We start from the raw sequence: 16,672 nt of genomic DNA, 5'->3' as shown, positions 1-16,672 counted from the left end.
CTTCATGAGCCAGGTGGTTACCCATGTGACGTGCCATCGTCTTTGTGAGATGCCACATCTGGTTCTCAGCCATCGCATGTGGAGCCGCGTAGAAAGATTCAGGGTCTTTGTTGCAGTACCCAAAGTCAATAAGGTTGAGGCGATGCTTTCGCGGGCCCAATAAGCCAATCTCCCAGGCTCATGGCTTGGATCAGACACTAACCCAAAACGGTGTGCTCGTTTTCGCTTGTTCTTCTAACATTCAGAGGCTGAAGATGTGAAGACAGTATATATACAGGAGAGATGAACGAAGATGGAGCAAAGATCATGCTATCACATTTTAGTTCTTCTATCACAACTGCTTGCTTCAGTTTCAGTGTCACATAGTCAGGACGGTACAAGATGATGCTTGACAAAAGATCCCCTTATCGTATGGAACCCCTACCCGCCAAGCCTACACATACTCTATATAGTATACACTAACGCCAAGAAGAGGAGGGAAGCCTCTGGTACTATGCGCCCAATCAAGGAGCACCCATCTCTTTCGCAATAATGTTTGCTGTTTCTGGGATGGTACACATTTATCAATGTTGGTATGCATGCTCACCCAAGCGCTATTCCCATGCAGTTCCTAACGATAAGGACAGCCAGTACAAGTCTTGGAAAGTGACCGGTCTCCTACCATGGTCTGCTCTTCTCTTTACAGCTGGGTTCATAACGCGTACTATCGGCGCCTTTGGACAGTGGGGGAATGTGGGTATCTACATTGCGAGCACCGTTCTGTTGCTGGCTGCACCGTGAGTGCTTATTGGTGCGGATTGATAATGAGTACCACTGACTAGCGTACAGACCCGTCTATGAGGGCGCCAACTACTTCACTCTGGGCCGCATCCTTTACTATATCCCATACCATTCGCCCATTCATCCTGGACGCGTTTTCACCACTTTTGTGGCGGTTGGTGTTGTGATCGAGGCTATCACCGGCAACGGGGCTGCGCTGGTTGCCAACTCTGAGGCGACGGAAGGCAAGAGAAAGACAGGAGAGGGATTGCTTAAAGCAGCTCTGATCCTGCAACTTGTGCTTATGGCTGCCTTTGTTGCCTTGGCTGCCAGATTCCACTACAATTGTCATCGTGGTGGTGTCTTGAACGGCAAGATCAAGCGGGCCTTGTACGTGTTGTATTGCAGTTGCACCCTCATTACTGTGCGCACGATCTACCGGACGGTGGAATATTTCAGCGCCACGAGTCTCAATATCTATAGTGGCGGCAACCAGATTAGCCCAATCCTCAAGGATGAGTGGTTTTTCTGGGTTTTTGAGGCTGTTGTCATGTACCTCAATACCATCTTGCTGAATGTCTGCCATCCGATGCAGTGGCTTCCACGCTCCAACAAAATATATCTTGCCACGGATGGCGTTACCGAGATCGAAGGTCCTGGTTATGAGGATCACCGACCAGTCATCTTAACCCTTATTGATCCCTTCGACATCGCTGGTCTGATCAAGAACAAAGGCAAGCAGGAGAAGTATTGGGAAGATGAGACAGTCAGCAAGCTCAGCAAAGGTTCGCCTGGACCATCTGCTGTGTAGGTGAAAGCGGGTTGGAATATAGAATGCAGTTATTCTTGGGCCATGTTTGACAGTGACGGCGTTTGGTCTATATATAGAATACTTGTCGCGAGGATATTTAATGATACATTTCTTATTTACCAGTGTTGAAGTATCGCAATTCCATCTGGAGAATTTGTAATAGTAAATAACTAAGTGGAAAGGGGATTGATTGACGCTGACGTCTTTCACTGCGACCAGCCGATCCTCCGCCCCGCCTGACCCGCCCCGCTAATCAATTGCCAAAGAGCTTCGGGGTTTCCCGACCAACACAGCTCCCCCTTCCATCGGCACTTGGTCCGCCACAACTCATTTGCCCTGTCACTGATAGTCAGCTTTTGAGAGACCTGGGCCATATTCACTCCACAGTTGATGCTTGGGTTTCACGTCTCGCAATAACCCCTCTCCGCCGCCGTCCCCGACCGTGTCCCCTCAACATCTTACCCCGCTCTTCTTTCCACACCGACAAACACTTGTCAGGTTCTATCGCAAACAGACACACACCATGGGAAGTCAGAAACGGATAGCTAAGGTGAGCAGAACAGATAATCTCCTCTTCATAATCCGCGCTTCATCTACCAGGGTGCAAGAAGAGAGCACAATTGACTAACGCATGACTCACAGGAGCTCGCCGAGCTTGTCGAGTCTCCCCCGGAGGGCATCGTGGTGAAGTTGGCCGACGAATCCAACCTTTACACATGGAACGTATATATGGATGGACCTGAGAAATCTCCCTACCAGGTGAGTCGTTCCTACCTGTAATCGACGCCAAGGAGGCCATATGAACCCTCACTAACACTCAGAACCGTATCATACGTAGAACGGCAAATTCCTACTCAACCTCTCCCTCCCCACCGAATATCCCTTCAAACCCCCTACTGTCTCCTTCAAAACGAAGATATATCACCCCAATGTGACCAACGATGACAAGGGAAGCATGTGTCTGGGCATGCTTCGCGCAGACGAGTGGAAACCTAGCTCCAAAATCCTGGCCGTCCTGCAGTTCGCGCGCCAGCTGCTAGCGGAACCGATGCCCGATGATGCTGTCGAGGGACGGATTGCAGAGCAATTCAAAAATGACCACAGTCGGTATGAGGAGGTCGCGAAGGAGTGGACACGCAAGTATGCCACTCTCTAGTGAGCCGCTGCTGCCTGCTATCGGTTCAGCAGGTAGATAGATACCTTGAGGGGAGTCTGCGAGTTAAGAGTGATACGAAAACGACGGGAGAAACACAGGGAACAGGGACCAAAAAGACATGAAAGTTTCGGCTTGGCTAGATATATATATGATATGAACATGTTTGAGCATCACGACTGCATGGGATGAGACTTCGTTAGCATGAAATTCTTTGTGGAAAAAAGGACATGAAATCATCATAATAGATACTATATGCATATTGAGAGCGGCATTAAAATAAGAATCGGCATCTTACTTCCGGCCGAAATCCGCAGGATATCATTCATAATGCAAGACCAACTAACCGTGCATATGTTGCAGTGGTGCGGATATCCTCCTTACTTTCTCTTATCTCTCTCGCCACGGGCTTCCCCGCACGCCGTAGATTAATACAACCGTTATACTCTACCACACGTGTATAACCAACTCATCCTCCAATTCCAAAGACCACTACTAACATCATAGACGACAAGTCATCCTCGGCAACCTGTTCCCAAATAACGGGACTCGTTCCGCTCTCATGCGGGGATTCAAATACCTAAATAGAATCACATCTACATTAGCCTACTACTACTACCACAACTCTCCCATTCTCATAGTATTATACTACTAGCACATCCATCAACCCGTCATAATTGCTATCATCATGGCCCTCCTCACCACTACAATCGCATACCTCTCCCAGCACATCCCCTCCATCCTACTAACAATCCTCATCATCCACCTCACCCGCAACTACTTCACGCCCGGGGTATCGCGCATCCCAGGCCCATTCCTCGCCAAACTCACCAATCTGTGGCGGTTTGTAGATGTCGCGCGAGGCAAAGCGGAGATCACACATTATCGGCTGCACCAGGAACATGGCGAGTATGTGCGGTTGGGACCGAAGGTCGTTAGTGTGTGGAATGTGGAGGCGTTGAAGGTGATTTATGGGGTTAATAGGGGGTATAAGAAGGTATTTTCATTATCCATTCACTATCAGTTTTGGGGAAAAAAATGTTTGGGAGTACGAAGTATGTTTGTGTGAATATGCTAATAAACAATGCATACATAGACTGCATTCTATCGCGTCCAGCAACAACTTGCAAAGGGAAAGCCGACTAGAACGCTGTTTACATCCCTTGACGAGGACTTTCATGCTAGGATTAAACGACCCGTGTCGGCGGCTTATTCAATGAGCACGGTTGCCGAATTCGAGCCGTTTGTGGATAGTACGATACGGACGTTTTTTGCGCGGTTGGATGGGTTTGCGGCGAAGAGGAGTGTGTTTGATATTTCGACGTGGTTGCAGTATTGTAAGGCATCTGTTTTGGGCACTGGTTGTAGGAAGTAAGCTGACATGGGCAGATGCGTTTGATGTCATTGGTGAGATGACGTTCAGCAAACGACTTGGGTTCTTACAGCAGGGTCGTGATGTTAAAGGTATCATCATGTCGTTGGAGAAGATGTTCGATTATGCGGGAAAGGTGGGTTGCATGCCAACACTTTGTTTCCTCATTCTGACAGGTCGTTCGTCTATAGATTGGTCAAATACCCTGGCTTGATTATGTCTTTCTCAAGAACCCTCTCTGGCAGCTAATTCGGGGCGGGTCAACAGGAGCTGTTGCTCGTTTCGCCCGCGACCGCTTGCATGAACGGCTGTCTCAGGATGGCAGTAAGCGAGATGATTTCCCTGGACGTCAGAAAGACTTCTTGACCCGTTTCTTGGAAGCGAAATCTATTCACCCTGACGTGGTCGACGACACCCAGGTATTTTCCTACACAGTCAGCAATGTGAATGCAGGCTCTGATACCACTGCTATCTCTCTCCGAGCGATCCTGTACTATACGTTGAAGAACCCCAGGGTATTGGGCAAGCTGCAGGAGGAATTGCACAGCGCCCTCCAAGCTGGAAAAATTACCGTACCTGTATCATGGAAAAAAAGCCAGGAACTCCCATATCTCGACGCCGTCATCAAGGAGGCTCTTCGTCTGCATCCACCCGTAGGACTCCTCTTGGAGAGGGTAGTCCCCGCAGAAGGCCTCCCATTGCCAAACGGCCCCTTCCTCCCCGCTGGGACTGTTGTTGGAGTCAACCCGTGGATAATCCATCGCCACGCTATTTTTGGCAAAGAGGTTGACAGGTTCGTCCCTGAGCGTTGGCTGCGGGGTAACGATGAATCAGAAGCGAAGTTTCAGATACGAAGGCAGAATATGCTAGGGGCAACGCTGACGTTTGGGGCCGGCCCCCGAACCTGCATTGGGAAGAACATCAGTCTGTTGGAGATATATAAGCTGATACCATCGTTGCTCTTGGCATACAAGGTATGTGCATTGCCATCGCCTCTTTTTCTGGCAATTTGCGATCTTTGGCTGACGGGTGGCTGTTACAGGTTGAATTGAATGATCCGGAAGCTGAGTGGGAGGTGGTCAATGCATGGTTCGTACGACAGAAAGGGATGAACGTGAAAGTGACGCGAGTGGCATAGTGCACAGTTAACTGTCAGATGGAAGGGTGAAGTGAGATGGCTTTTCGTCGGGAATAGATCCTGCGCTGGATCCTGCATGCAAGGCGCTCTTAGGAAGTCCGACGGTCAAGCCCACTGGTAATCTTAATAGATGGGGAACTTGGCATCATCCCTTTTGGTCGCCACAAAGCGGCACGGTCAAGAGCAGAAGAGACCAAGCAAGAGCAATTCAATGTACTGCCCTCTGGGGCCCCGACTATCTACTATATTTTCTGTGCGAGAACACGTTCGTCATCGCCATGACGCGCAGGAGACCCACCAGTTGGCGGCATTATCCCAATGCGGGCGCACTAGGAATTGCGGTGCTGATTTCCGATAAGGGATCATCAAGCGCATCCTTGGGTTCCGTTCGTATTAATAGAATCAATTTCGCTTTCGCATGTTGCTCCATATAAGGATGAAGCGGCGGAGCTGAGGTACATCGGATTTCCGGGACAGCGCAATCTCGCTCAAGGGATGCTATCTAGCTTTAGAGTTTCTGACAGTCCAAATTTTGGTGAACTAAGTTAAGCCATGCATGCGAGATATCCACCCCAGCGACTCATATCATAAGAATGAGACCTAACCTGCAGATGATAAGCGATACATCAGATATGACCCGAATAATTCGACAGCGGCCAATGGCACCAAAGTTGGTTGCCTTTCGGTAGTAGAGAATAGAGTGAAGCGATACTATCCATCCATGGTGCCTTGAAGCATTAAACTTAATCAAATTGGGTTTAGGGAAAAGTTCCCGAAGCAGTAGGAAGTGGTGGGGCACGGCAGCATCACGGGACGATCGATCCCCGCTAGAATCATGTGACGGAGTAATGTTGTTCAAGCTCACTCAGCGATGGCGGTTAATAATCATCGTGCTCGACATCAATTTGGGGGGAGGGGAGGGGGAGATCGGAAAGATAGCATCCGGTCTTGGTTCGGGAAGGGCAAACAAACCTAGGTGGGCCTCAAACCAGAGGGCCAGAAGGGATAAAACAGTTTGTTCGACAACAGACTATCAAAAAGGGCAAGCAGCTGTCGAGCGAACCGAACCTTGGCGCTTCGGCGGGTGGGACCCGACTAGGGGCAGCTGAAACCGACTCCGCCCGGTACGTTCGTATTGTGTCAAACCGGTTTTTCGCTTTCCGTACCAAGGAAGTTGCCAACGTTCGTCGTCATAATTCCCACCACTGGGAATAACCTGCTGGAGTTATCTGGCAGTTGGGAAATGAGCATCATCAACAGTTATGCCATCCAAGCAACCTGTCTGGACGATCGCTTCTTCATCCAACGGTAGATATGCAATGCATCCAGCCGGTCTCCAGACGGCTCGGGGCGGACCCTCCCAACTGCAAACTGCGAGGGATGTGGTTGGCGCAGCTCAAGAGACAGACAGAGATGTCCAGCGTCTCCCCATACATAACGTCACCGCGGATGCAGCTTCTATGGAGACACATGTATGTAGGAGTGACCTATCATGATTGAAAAGTACTATGCAACAAGGCGACGAAATAGGCACCTTGTAGATGATAGATAGATGGAAGTGGTTGAGACTGCGCGAGACTCTGCAGACTGCCTGACTTCTTTGAGATCGCCCCTGCAACCGTTGTGTAACCCCCGTCTCGGGGTGAAGAGGAACGCAAAGCCATTGTGAAGTCTACAGGCTGCATTGGCGTACTTTTTCTACATGGCACCACACCCCGAGGCCATCCGCAAGTGCCTCGACTGACTGCACTAGACATATACAGAAATCATCAACCTCAAACGCCGTTGGTGAGACTGATCTCATCCTGGCGTCAGACTGAAACCCATCGTGTACCAAGTAAAAAAACCAAATCAGTTGTAATCAGAATACGGTACCTGAAATTAGCTGTGAAATTAGCACGGCAAGGCGTTTAGCTTACCGGACAGGGTCCGTAATAACCGGATGGATTTTAATTGTCAACTTCACGACTTCGCTGGAAATCGTACGCGCTAGACCCGATCGAGGCCCGCAGCGATTTTCCCCTTTTCCCTTTCGGCTCTCGCTTTTTATTCTTCGTCGTCGTCGTCGTCGTCCACCTCCTCTTTTTCTGACTCTCTCTTCTCGCTCTTGTTTTACGTCGTGAGATGAAGTCTCGGATTGATCCTCTGGCAGGTTCGTGAGACTCGGTTGATGGACTGCTGCATCGCGCGCTGCCGGGGCGACTATTAACTTGGCCTGCACTTTTCTTTTCCATCCGCTCGTTTCACTTCGCGCCTGACGGGGCAGCTCGACCGCTTGACCGGTCTCTTCACTCGTTCACCACTGCCCTGCAGTCTTTCTCTACGCGCTTACTCTATTCTCGTTGCTTTTTTCCTCCTCTTCAACTCGCCTCCCTTTGCCTCTTCACCCATCCTTATCAACTATCGCCCGCCCCTTCGCCCCTGAAATCAGTCCTCGACTGCGTCTTTCCATTCTACACTCACCGACCAATGTCCAGCGGGAACTGGGATCTATCATCTCGTGGCCATGGTCACAGGAAATGGAGACTTTCGATATCCGCCCCTTGCAGGCGCGCATGATATCCCCAGCCGACGCAGGATCCCGAACCCTCCCCGCCTAGATCCGTTGAGACTTAATCCTCCCTTTCCACGCCCCTCGACCGCCGACGGCGTTCGCCCTCCTCCCTCTCAGCGCCCCCCCGTGCCTTCCCCACGACTGCACCCTGCACAGGTGGCTGCTGCTGATCCATCATGGCGCTCCCCTTCGCCTCAACCCAGAGATGATGACTATTTCGTCACTCGCAAGCCCGCCCTCCGTACGCCAACATTCCCGGTATCACCAGGTCGTCGTCCGGGATATCCTTCCAGAGAGACTGAATTCGATCGCCCACCGCCCCGGAAGCTTCCGCCAGGTGCACCAGGATTGCGCATCTCCATGTCTACCTCCAAATTGCACAATCGACGCCAACGGCCCCCTCGGTCACGAGAACGGTACCCAGATGATGCGTATGGATTGGCATTGCCTCGCGTCGTGCCTCCGGGGAGCTATGCAGACGCACATGGAGATGATGCACTGCGATCTAGTATCAACTCCGCCATGACATCGCGATCCAGCATCGAACAAGCCAGCGGAACTGAGCGCAGTAGTGTTCTCACCAAGAGTAGTTCGATAACCGACCTGTCTCCTGACACGCCCGATGGGCCTTGTGAAAAAGATGGGGGCATGAGTGTGGAAGATGCCATTTCCATGTACCTCGACGGTTTTAGCGATGTGACGGAGGAACCTGGGACGCCAGATATATATGACGACGAGAAAGTCAGACCGTGGAGCCCATGTCCGCCCACGGAATATACGGTCGATGATGGTCATACTTCCGATGAGCATTCGCCCGATATGGACCCTACTGAGGATCTTCCGCCTGTACCACCGCTCCCTGAGCTGAGTGCTCCTGTACGAGGGCCACTAAGCGATCGCCATGAGGGGGAGGAAGTTCCACCTGAAGAGCCATCCGTTGAGACACCATTGAAGTCACCCGGGTCCGAGCGTCAAGAAAGAAAGGTCGTGCTGCCCGGAGTGGTGCCTCCGCCCCTCCTGTTGGGAACGGACTCGCGCGATCGCTACGGGTTTCGAAAGGCTACCCATCATGTGACGCTTGCCCAGTGGGAGGCGTGGAACAGCTCATACTCCGACTTTGCCGCGACCCAGCGAATCAAGTGGGTGGAACTGCTCCGCCAAAATCGGCTGCCGATCACAGATCCGATCTCCTTCCCGCCAAAATCAAACAAAGTCAAAAAGTTTGTGCGCAAGGGAATTCCTTCGGAGTATCGAGGAGCCGCCTGGTTCTTCTACGCTGGCGGGTATGAGCATCTAAACCGGAATCCCGGGCTCTACGACCAGCTTGTCCGGCAGGCCATGAATTCCCCAAGCAACGACGACAAGGAACACATTGAACGCGACTTACATCGGACGTTTCCGGATAACATCCACTTTAAGCCTGAATCGGTCGAACAATACGGAGGCTCCAGCGCTGGCGCTGGAAGCAGCAACCCGAAACACGAGTCCGTGACGGTTGAGACAGAGATGATCCAGTCGCTCCGGCGCGTGCTGTATGCATTCGCGGTGCACAACCCCCAGATCGGATATACGCAGTCGCTAAACTTCATCACGGGGTTGCTGCTGCTGTTCATGCCGGAAGAGAAGGCGTTTTGGATGCTGCACATTATCAGCTCGGTGTATCTCCCAAGCACGCACGAGATCAGCTTGGAGGGCGCTAACATCGACCTGTGGATTCTCATGGTGCTGCTCAAGGAGACGTCGCCACATGTGTACAACAAAATCGGTGGCGGGCTCGGTGGCGGCTCGCGGGCGCCCGCGCTGACGGTGACGTCGCGACTGCCGGACATTACGCTCGGGCTGACGAACTGGCTGATGTCGGTATTCATCGGGACGTTGCCCCTGGAGACCACACTACGGGTGTGGGATGTGTTCTTCTACGAAGGGTCCAAGACGTTCTTCCGCGTGTCACTAGCCATCTTCAAGTCGTGCGAGCGAGAGATCATGGCAGTGTCGGATCCAATGGAGGTGTTCCAGGTGGTACAGACAGTGCCGAAGAAGCTGCTGGACGCCAATACTCTGATGGACGACTGTTTCGTGCGACGACATCGGGTTGGACAAGGCCGCATTGACGAGCTGCGCGCCGCGCGACGGGCAGCAGTTCGACACGAGAACATGCGGCGGTCGCGGGCGTGGAACAAAGGGCAGATCCAGGCAGCGACAGACGAGTGGCCAGGACGATCGCGAACACCTATCCCAGGCATCGAGCGCAAGATCGGGGATTCGTGGCGACACATGCGGAACCATGCATTTCGGTAGGAGCTGAGGAGTGATGGTTGGCTTTTATTGATACCCCCAAGCAGCTTTATTGTATTTGAACCGGTCAGTCCACCGTTTACCTGGTCCGGACTATCTATTTGTACTCTGCGACCTCTTAATCTTAATAGACTCGCGGGTTTCAGGGCGCAGGCCGGATGGACTGACGACATGCCTGACGATGTTACATGTACATACTGCATATTAGCTTAGATATATGAGTGGCATTGATTTACATATTTCATTTCCTGATTTTCCAATATTTACACTCGTTTGAGGTGACTTCAGGAAGAAGAATTAAGTTTGAGGATCCGTGGGGAGCCAACACAGCGGCCGGTTGATCCCGCCTCGATGACGCGCTCGAGCTGCAGTGCAACCCTCTCCTGCCCGGATTGTGACGTTGACTTTCTCTCCAGATAATGTGTTTTTCACCTCTTGAATCTCTCCTTTTCTGCATTCACAGCACGCAGTCATGAGTGGCCAGGCATCCAGCTATTACAACGCTAATCAGAGCTTTGGCGATCAGCCTCAGCCTCAGCCACCGCAGCAGCAACAACAATATGCCTACTACAACTACAATCAAGCTCCCCAGCCAGCACCCAACCAACACAATGGCGGCGATTATCGAGGACCTGAACCGAAACCTCCTCAGGGACCCCCTCAGGGACCTCCACCAACCTACAACCAAGCCGTATATGGGTTTGACGAAGCTTTCCAAGTCGAGCGACCCAAATACAATGACATCTGGGCGGGACTTCTAGTAGGATAACCCGATACTTCTATACAAAGCTTCACAACTAAACTGCTGGCAGTTCATCGCCGTGTTCCTCGGCTACGTGGCCGTGTCCGGTGTGACCATCCATCGCTATGCGAAATACAAAGGCTTCAGCGGCGGCGGCATCTATGATGCAACCAACGACTTCTCCCTTAACACCAACACCCTCGTGCTCTTCATCTTCGTCCTCTGCGTGGCTCTCGCCTTCTCGTATGCCTACTTCCTCGGTGCGCGGTACTTCTCCAAGCTCTTCATCTGGGTCACGGGCATCCTGAACATCGTCTTCGCCCTCGCCACCGGCATCTACTACATCGTCCGCGGACAATATGGCGGCGGCATCGTCTTCCTCATTTTCGGCGTCTTCGCCATTGTCTGCTTCATCAGCTGGATCCCCCGCATCCCCTTCACAGCCTACATGATGGAAGTTTCCATCGACGTCTCCCGCCAATACGGCCACATGTTCCTGGTCAGCACCATCGGCGGCCTAGTGGCCGTCGCCTTCGCCGCCTGGTTCTCCGTTACGCTCGTCTCCATCTACGTCGCCTACGAGCCTGACAGCACCGGCGTCAACCCGGCCTGCCCCAATGGCTCCGGCGGCTGCAGCACTGCCCGCGTCATTGGTCTAGTCGTCTACGTCACCTTCGCTATGTACTGGTTCAGCGAATGGCTCAAGAACACCGTGCACACCACCATCGCAGGCGTTTATGGCTCCTGGTACTTCTTCGCCAACTCACCCCAGGGCATGCCGCACGGTGCAACGCGCGGCGCCTTCCGCCGCGCCACCACCTACTCCTTCGGCAGCATCAGTTTCGGCTCGCTCATCCTCGCCGTTATCCAAATGCTCCGGCAGGCGTGCTCCATCGCCCAGCAGCAGGAAGCCGCCCAGGGCAGTATTATCGGCAGTATTGGGTTCTGGGTCCTGGGCTGTTTCATCTCCTTGCTCGATTGGCTCGTTACGTTCTTTAACCGCTACGCTTTCTGCCATATTGCCCTGTACGGGAAAGCCTATATCCCCTCTGCTAAGGATACGTGGAAGATGATGAAGGATCGTGGCGTGGATGCCCTAGTTAATGATTGTCTGGTGGGGCCGGTGATAACGATGGGGTCGGTGTTCGTGTCGTACGTGTGTGCGCTACTGGCTTATCTGTACCTCCAGTTCACGAACCCGGGGTATAACCAGGGTGGCGATTTCACGGCGGTCATTATGGCCTTTGCGTTTGTCATTGGATTGCAGATCTGTCAGATCTTCATGACGCCCGTGAGTAGTGGCATTGAAACGATCTTTGCTGCTATGGCGTGGGATCCGCAGGTCCTGGTACATGATCATTCCGAGATGTATTATCGCTTGGTGCAGTTGTATCCGAAGGTGCAGCAGGCGATTCATGCTTGAACAGCAGTGAGGATTTCGTGTTCTTGACAGTATCAACTTCAATTCAGATATAACGAGACTATACTAAACTATACTAATCATACTACACATATCATACTCATACTCATAACATAACCCCCCTCCCCTTTCCCATCTTTACTCCCCCAACAAGTTCATTCATGAAATAGATAGATCAAAGAACCAAACCCACCCCAACAACCCCCACCGCAACCCCCATCAACAATCCCCCAACTCCTCCAACCCTACTCGCACCCCCCTCAAACAACGCCCCAGTCCCATTATTCACCCCATCAACCCGACTCGCATCCACCCCACTAGGCATCGACATCACCACCGACGACGACGACACCACCGCCCCTGACGTCTTCGCCGCCTGCGTTCCAAGCAGCCTTGCTGACGTGCCGGTAGCAGCAGCATCAGCAGCAGCAGTAGCAGCAGTTCCACTCTCCATTCTCAACTCCGAAGCATGCGCATCCCCAGTAGCGGCTGGGTGCTCACACGCACAGTCCGTCACGGTCTCCGTGTACATTTTGTATACTACGTTTGGGTTCGTGGCGTCTGTCATGTGCACCCCGTGATGCTCGGTTATGGTCGCCGGTGCTTCGATGCGCGCTTCTGAGGTCTTGGTTTCGGTTTTGGTCTTGGTGGTCGCTTCGATGCGGTCTTCTGATGAGTCGTCTGAGGAGACTTCTTGGGTGGTGGTGGTTGTGTCGGGTGAGGGTGTGTCGGCGTTGGTGTTGGGATCAGGGGTGGATGGTGCGTATGCGCGCTTTGAGGCTTTGTAGTTGGAGCGTTGGGGTGTGAATATGTTGCCGCTGTTGCCGTTTCCATTGCCGTTTCCATTGCCATTGCCGTTTCCATTTCCGTTGCCATTGCCATCTGTACTGGCACCAGAGCTGGTCGTATCAACCCGCATCATGGGACTACTGCCCTTGCGTGCGTCAATGGGGACGTCGGTGTCGCTGCATACGTAGTCGGGAATGTTGGATGGTGCTATCATCATCTCTGATTAGCATTATTCTCCCTATTTTCTTTTTCCATAGAACATAAAAGGGGGGTGGGGGGAGATAGACGTACAAACACCCTCACTCGCACAACTCTCCAAAGTCTTCCGACCCAGCGAGGACGGATCAAACGGTGCGTTGCAGAAGCAGTCTAGTACTGAGGGGGAGGTACATTCTGCGCTGCGGGGGTAGGTTTCTGCGATGGAGGACTATCGTTCATTCATTCATTAGATCCAGATCTAGATTTATTGTTCGTGAGAAAGTGGGAGAGAAATAGGGGATACATACAGCGCATTGCAAATACCCCAAGTCCCCATTAGTAGTGGTAGATGTAGCTGCCGCGAGGGAGAGGGTGGATAAGAAGAGGAGTTTATGCATCTTGATGGAGTCGTTATTATTCTTCAGTATACTATTCTTGGTGTTGAGTTGGTCGTTGGTCGTTGGTCGTTGAGATAGGTGAAGTTGTCGTGTCTCATACTCTCTCTATATATCTAAGACATTTTATTAAACATGGAGTATGGTTTTTATTATGTGGGTAGGTATAAGGGTGGCAACATCCCTTGAATTCCAGTCCTGAGGCAATGATGTCGGGGAAAATTGTGTGTCGAATGATCGATGGAGTGGTGGAAGGTTTGGTCTGGAATGTGAGCTGGGTATGTATGAATGTATCATGTTGATTATTTTTTTTCTTTGCTACACGGTACGGGTGGGAGGGAAGTATGTTTCGAATAGTACTACTGGTGTTTGCTGGTTCGTGTTGTTGTTATTCAGAACTCATTAATTTGTTTAATTTGATTTTCGTGGAAGGTGTTTTGGAATTGAATTGGGGTTATAACTTGATTGGGGATGGTTGATAGTACTAGCAGTATGGCTAACCTGTTGTGATGGAATTAACAAACCCAACAGCATCTTCCATACCCTTCTACAGATCAGCATCTGTTCGAATTAACTTTCTACTAACGCTTGACGGAAGCTGGTAGTGGAATTCTTATCACAATTTGGCTCTTGACTTCATCTACAAAATCCCTGCGAGTATCATGACATCAAGGAATGCAATCTACTTCGAACCATAGGCGTATAATCCATCTCATCCTACGAAATATGACTATCAGTGGCACAACACCGAGTCAGGTTCACCACCATCCAAGCAATCCCCTTGACAACCATCGTCAGTCCGTGCACTACCACATTGAACCCCCAGAACAACACCCGCAAGCATCCCCGTGTAATCCGCGGAAGCTCCTCGCCCTCCCGTGAGCCGCCCTGGTATCGCCCGTACTTGTCCATGTCGAACTCCTCTATTATGGCTTTTTGGGCCTTCGGCTTCTTGGTCCCTCCTTTCCCAAAGTGGTACCACTTTCGACTATCAGATTTGGGCTGCGATGTTACCTTGGACCACAGCTGGCTACCTTCTTTAGCGTCTTCCTGCTCCGCTAGGGCAGTGATCATCTCCTCTCTAGGGGTTGATGAGGGGGGAGTCGAGAGCCCCTGGTCATACAACTTGAGTCCCTCAAGAACAGGCCTTGTAGACTCATCAGACACCGCCACAGTCAGTAGCGCAGAAACGAGACAGTCAACAGCATACAACGACGGTATCGTCGCAGCAATCGACCCTGTAGCTAGCGACAATGTCATAGTCCTCAGATCCAACGACGCCAAAGGCTCATCGGCATCTGTCAGTGGAAGCGTGGATGTGCGAGGCGTAGCCGCCATGGCACCCGTCTCAACGGCATTGGCTGGCAGAGGGGTAGTAACCAGAATGGTGGGTGGTTGGCTGCATCCCCCCTCCTTGGGCAGACTGGAAACTGTAATGTGTAGGACGCCTGAATATTTCGAGCGTACTGGCGACAAAGGAATGCCAGCAGCACCAACCAGCGCGGGAGGCTGCTGCTTGCACAGCGCGGGGTGGTGAAGCTCGTACACTCGCTTCGATTGGTTCCATAGCAATTTGCAGGATTCCTGAGCTGCTCCTCGCTTGAGTGCTTCTCCTTCTGCTTTGGTCGCCTCTATGGGTGAGAGGCGGAGCTCTTCTGCCACCTCTGCGGCTTGGTCTATCGCTAGGATGGCGGCGAGGCGCGGGAAGAGGATTGAAACCAGGCCATCGCAGGGAGGCTGGCGGCGAGATTTGTCTTCGAGTTTTAGGTTCATTACGGGAACGCTGCTGTCCTGTTTGGACGGGTGTTTCCGGACGATCGATATGTCGTTTGCTGAAGTAGCCCTCAGTGTATAAAACGGTGATCTGGGGTCTCCGAAAGTAAGTGTATTGGCGTCGATCCTGTAGGGGTCAGATCTGCCATAGTAAATTTAGGAATGTACATACCGATCAACACACAGATTAAAGGTCCCAGGCAGGCTTTGTGGGCGTTGGCCGTTGGCAATTTCCCATAGACTCTTTAGCTCTTCCTGCGTAGAATATCTCTCCACTGGATCAAGCACACCGGCAGGAAAGTTCAGCACGCTGGCGGGAACTGTCCTGGGTCCAAGGGCGCGATCTATCTCCGGAGGTGGTGTCTCTGTCTCAGACCTGGATAGTTCCCAGTGTGAGTTGAATGAAGGCTCCGGGTAGTATTGCTGCTGGTTCGTCGGAAGGTCGTAGTTATATCGAGGGAATGTTGATTTCATTGGCACCACTGGAGCTGCCGCAGGTAAGCTGCTCTGGAGTGAAGCAGATTTGACCGAGTGTGAAGGAGAGCCAACTCTCTCTGCCGATCGCTTGTGGCGGTCATGTCGCAGAGGAGCTTTGGACGTCTCACGCTCTCGTATTGTGTCTGGAATGGACACTGGGTTCGACCTGGACATGGCCTTTGGCGGCGGTCTGATACTAGTATGGGTATCCTGAATAAGTTTGAAGATCACAGCTTCTGTAGGACTACTCTTGTCACGTATTTCCTCCATGGGTCGCATCTCTGTATGTGTCTTTATGGCTGGCTTTTTCGGGGCTCTTGGCAATTCCTTTGATGGTCTGCTATCCGAGGGTGATGGGAAGAGTTGGAACTGACTCATGGTGATGGACTTGCTCCTCAGTCTTGGTTAAATAGATAAAAGTGTCCTTGAAGCTAATTTCTATTATTTTAATTAAGAAAGGAAATGAAATGTCAAAAGTGCTTCGAATGGCCTTGGAACAACAGTGGTAGTATACTACGTATATATAAGCTCACCTGTATAGACGCCCACCAACATCAAGCCCAGCTGGCAGGCACGGACCCCGATCTATCCAGAATAGTCAAAACATAGTGCATCGACGGCGGCAAGGGTCCGAACAAGAGAGGCTGCAGTAGCGTGAAGAATATGCACCGTAGTGGGAGAAACTTGATTGCTTGGGTCGGCGCTTAGCCTCGACATCTCGCTGGATCGGACAGCGGGCACGATGTGGCTGGACTCAGCCCGGCGCTTCGGACCATGCCAAAGATCATGATTCGGT

General features: G+C 51.8%; 6 protein-coding genes across 6 annotated transcripts; 4 read left to right on the top strand and 2 right to left on the bottom strand.

The window, feature by feature from the left end:
* The first annotated feature begins 334 nt into the window (after positions 1–334).
* BO87DRAFT_337953 (putative RTA1 domain protein) lies at positions 335–1,662 on the top strand. Its single transcript, XM_025620574.1, has 4 exons — positions 335–409; positions 473–572; positions 627–776; positions 829–1,662. Exons 1-4 carry the CDS (start codon positions 382–384, stop codon positions 1,568–1,570), a joined length of 1,020 nt encoding a protein of 339 aa, XP_025478404.1. The 5' UTR covers positions 335–381; the 3' UTR covers positions 1,571–1,662.
* Positions 1,663–1,869: 207 nt separating this feature from the next.
* On the top strand, positions 1,870–3,039 carry BO87DRAFT_377985 (putative ubiquitin conjugating enzyme (UbcB)). The gene is made up of 3 exons (XM_025623696.1): positions 1,870–2,120; positions 2,213–2,329; positions 2,409–3,039. The coding sequence occupies exons 1-3, from the start codon at positions 2,094–2,096 to the stop codon at positions 2,724–2,726; spliced, it is 462 nt and encodes a 153-aa protein (XP_025478403.1). The 5' UTR covers positions 1,870–2,093; the 3' UTR covers positions 2,727–3,039.
* A 183-nt stretch (positions 3,040–3,222) lies between these two features.
* BO87DRAFT_377983 (cytochrome P450) lies at positions 3,223–5,539 on the top strand. The gene is made up of 5 exons (XM_025623695.1): positions 3,223–3,720; positions 3,820–4,060; positions 4,113–4,231; positions 4,287–5,069; positions 5,138–5,539. Exons 1-5 carry the CDS (start codon positions 3,412–3,414, stop codon positions 5,231–5,233), a joined length of 1,548 nt encoding a protein of 515 aa, XP_025478402.1. The 5' UTR covers positions 3,223–3,411; the 3' UTR covers positions 5,234–5,539.
* A 2,200-nt stretch (positions 5,540–7,739) lies between these two features.
* Positions 7,740–12,110, top strand: BO87DRAFT_398352 (uncharacterized protein; the record flags this gene model as incomplete). The annotated part of the gene is made up of 6 exons (XM_025625368.1): positions 7,740–10,081; positions 10,214–10,272; positions 10,499–10,503; positions 10,546–10,842; positions 10,895–11,976; positions 12,014–12,110. The coding sequence occupies 6 exons, from the start codon at positions 7,740–7,742 to the stop codon at positions 12,108–12,110; spliced, it is 3,882 nt and encodes a 1,293-aa protein (XP_025478401.1).
* A 309-nt stretch (positions 12,111–12,419) lies between these two features.
* Positions 12,420–13,735, bottom strand: BO87DRAFT_362241 (extracellular serine rich protein; the record flags this gene model as incomplete). The annotated part of the gene is made up of 3 exons (XM_025621623.1): positions 13,540–13,735; positions 13,325–13,460; positions 12,420–13,240 (listed from the first exon to the last, which is right to left on the bottom strand). Exons 1-3 carry the CDS (start codon positions 13,627–13,629, stop codon positions 12,420–12,422), a joined length of 1,047 nt encoding a protein of 348 aa, XP_025478400.1. The 5' UTR covers positions 13,630–13,735.
* Positions 13,736–14,266: 531 nt separating this feature from the next.
* On the bottom strand, positions 14,267–16,254 carry BO87DRAFT_337938 (uncharacterized protein; the record flags this gene model as incomplete). The annotated part of the gene is made up of 2 exons (XM_025620573.1): positions 14,267–15,526; positions 15,572–16,254. The coding sequence occupies 2 exons, from the start codon at positions 16,252–16,254 to the stop codon at positions 14,344–14,346; spliced, it is 1,866 nt and encodes a 621-aa protein (XP_025478399.1). The 3' UTR covers positions 14,267–14,343.
* Positions 16,255–16,672: the final 418 nt, after the last annotated feature.

This window comes from Aspergillus neoniger (assembly GCF_003184625.1).
Source record: "Aspergillus neoniger CBS 115656 unplaced genomic scaffold BO87scaffold_22, whole genome shotgun sequence".
In the NCBI taxonomy this organism is placed as follows: domain Eukaryota; kingdom Fungi; phylum Ascomycota; class Eurotiomycetes; order Eurotiales; family Aspergillaceae; genus Aspergillus; species Aspergillus neoniger.
This window is presented reverse-complemented; position numbering and strand designations above follow the sequence as displayed.

What these genes read in the sequence shown, in the direction of transcription:
- BO87DRAFT_337953 (XM_025620574.1), top strand. Translation starts at nt 382, where the DNA reads ATGATGCTTGACAAAAGATCCCCTTATC. An exon ending in GTACACATTTATCAATGTTG is followed by an intron (nt 573 to 626) that starts GTATGCATGCTC and finishes CGATAAGGACAG; the next exon opens with CCAGTACAAGTCTTGGAAAG. An exon ending in GTTCTGTTGCTGGCTGCACC is followed by an intron (nt 777 to 828) that starts GTGAGTGCTTAT and finishes ACTAGCGTACAG; the next exon opens with ACCCGTCTATGAGGGCGCCA.
- BO87DRAFT_377983 (XM_025623695.1), top strand. Translation starts at nt 3,412, where the DNA reads ATGGCCCTCCTCACCACTACAATCGCATACCTCTCCCAGCACATCCCC. An exon ending in TTAATAGGGGGTATAAGAAG is followed by an intron (nt 3,721 to 3,819) that starts GTATTTTCATTA and finishes ATGCATACATAG; the next exon opens with ACTGCATTCTATCGCGTCCA. An exon ending in TTCGACGTGGTTGCAGTATT is followed by an intron (nt 4,061 to 4,112) that starts GTAAGGCATCTG and finishes TGACATGGGCAG; the next exon opens with ATGCGTTTGATGTCATTGGT.
- BO87DRAFT_377985 (XM_025623696.1), top strand. Translation starts at nt 2,094, where the DNA reads ATGGGAAGTCAGAAACGGATAGCTAAG. An exon ending in GTCAGAAACGGATAGCTAAG is followed by an intron (nt 2,121 to 2,212) that starts GTGAGCAGAACA and finishes CATGACTCACAG; the next exon opens with GAGCTCGCCGAGCTTGTCGA. An exon ending in CTGAGAAATCTCCCTACCAG is followed by an intron (nt 2,330 to 2,408) that starts GTGAGTCGTTCC and finishes TATCATACGTAG; the next exon opens with AACGGCAAATTCCTACTCAA.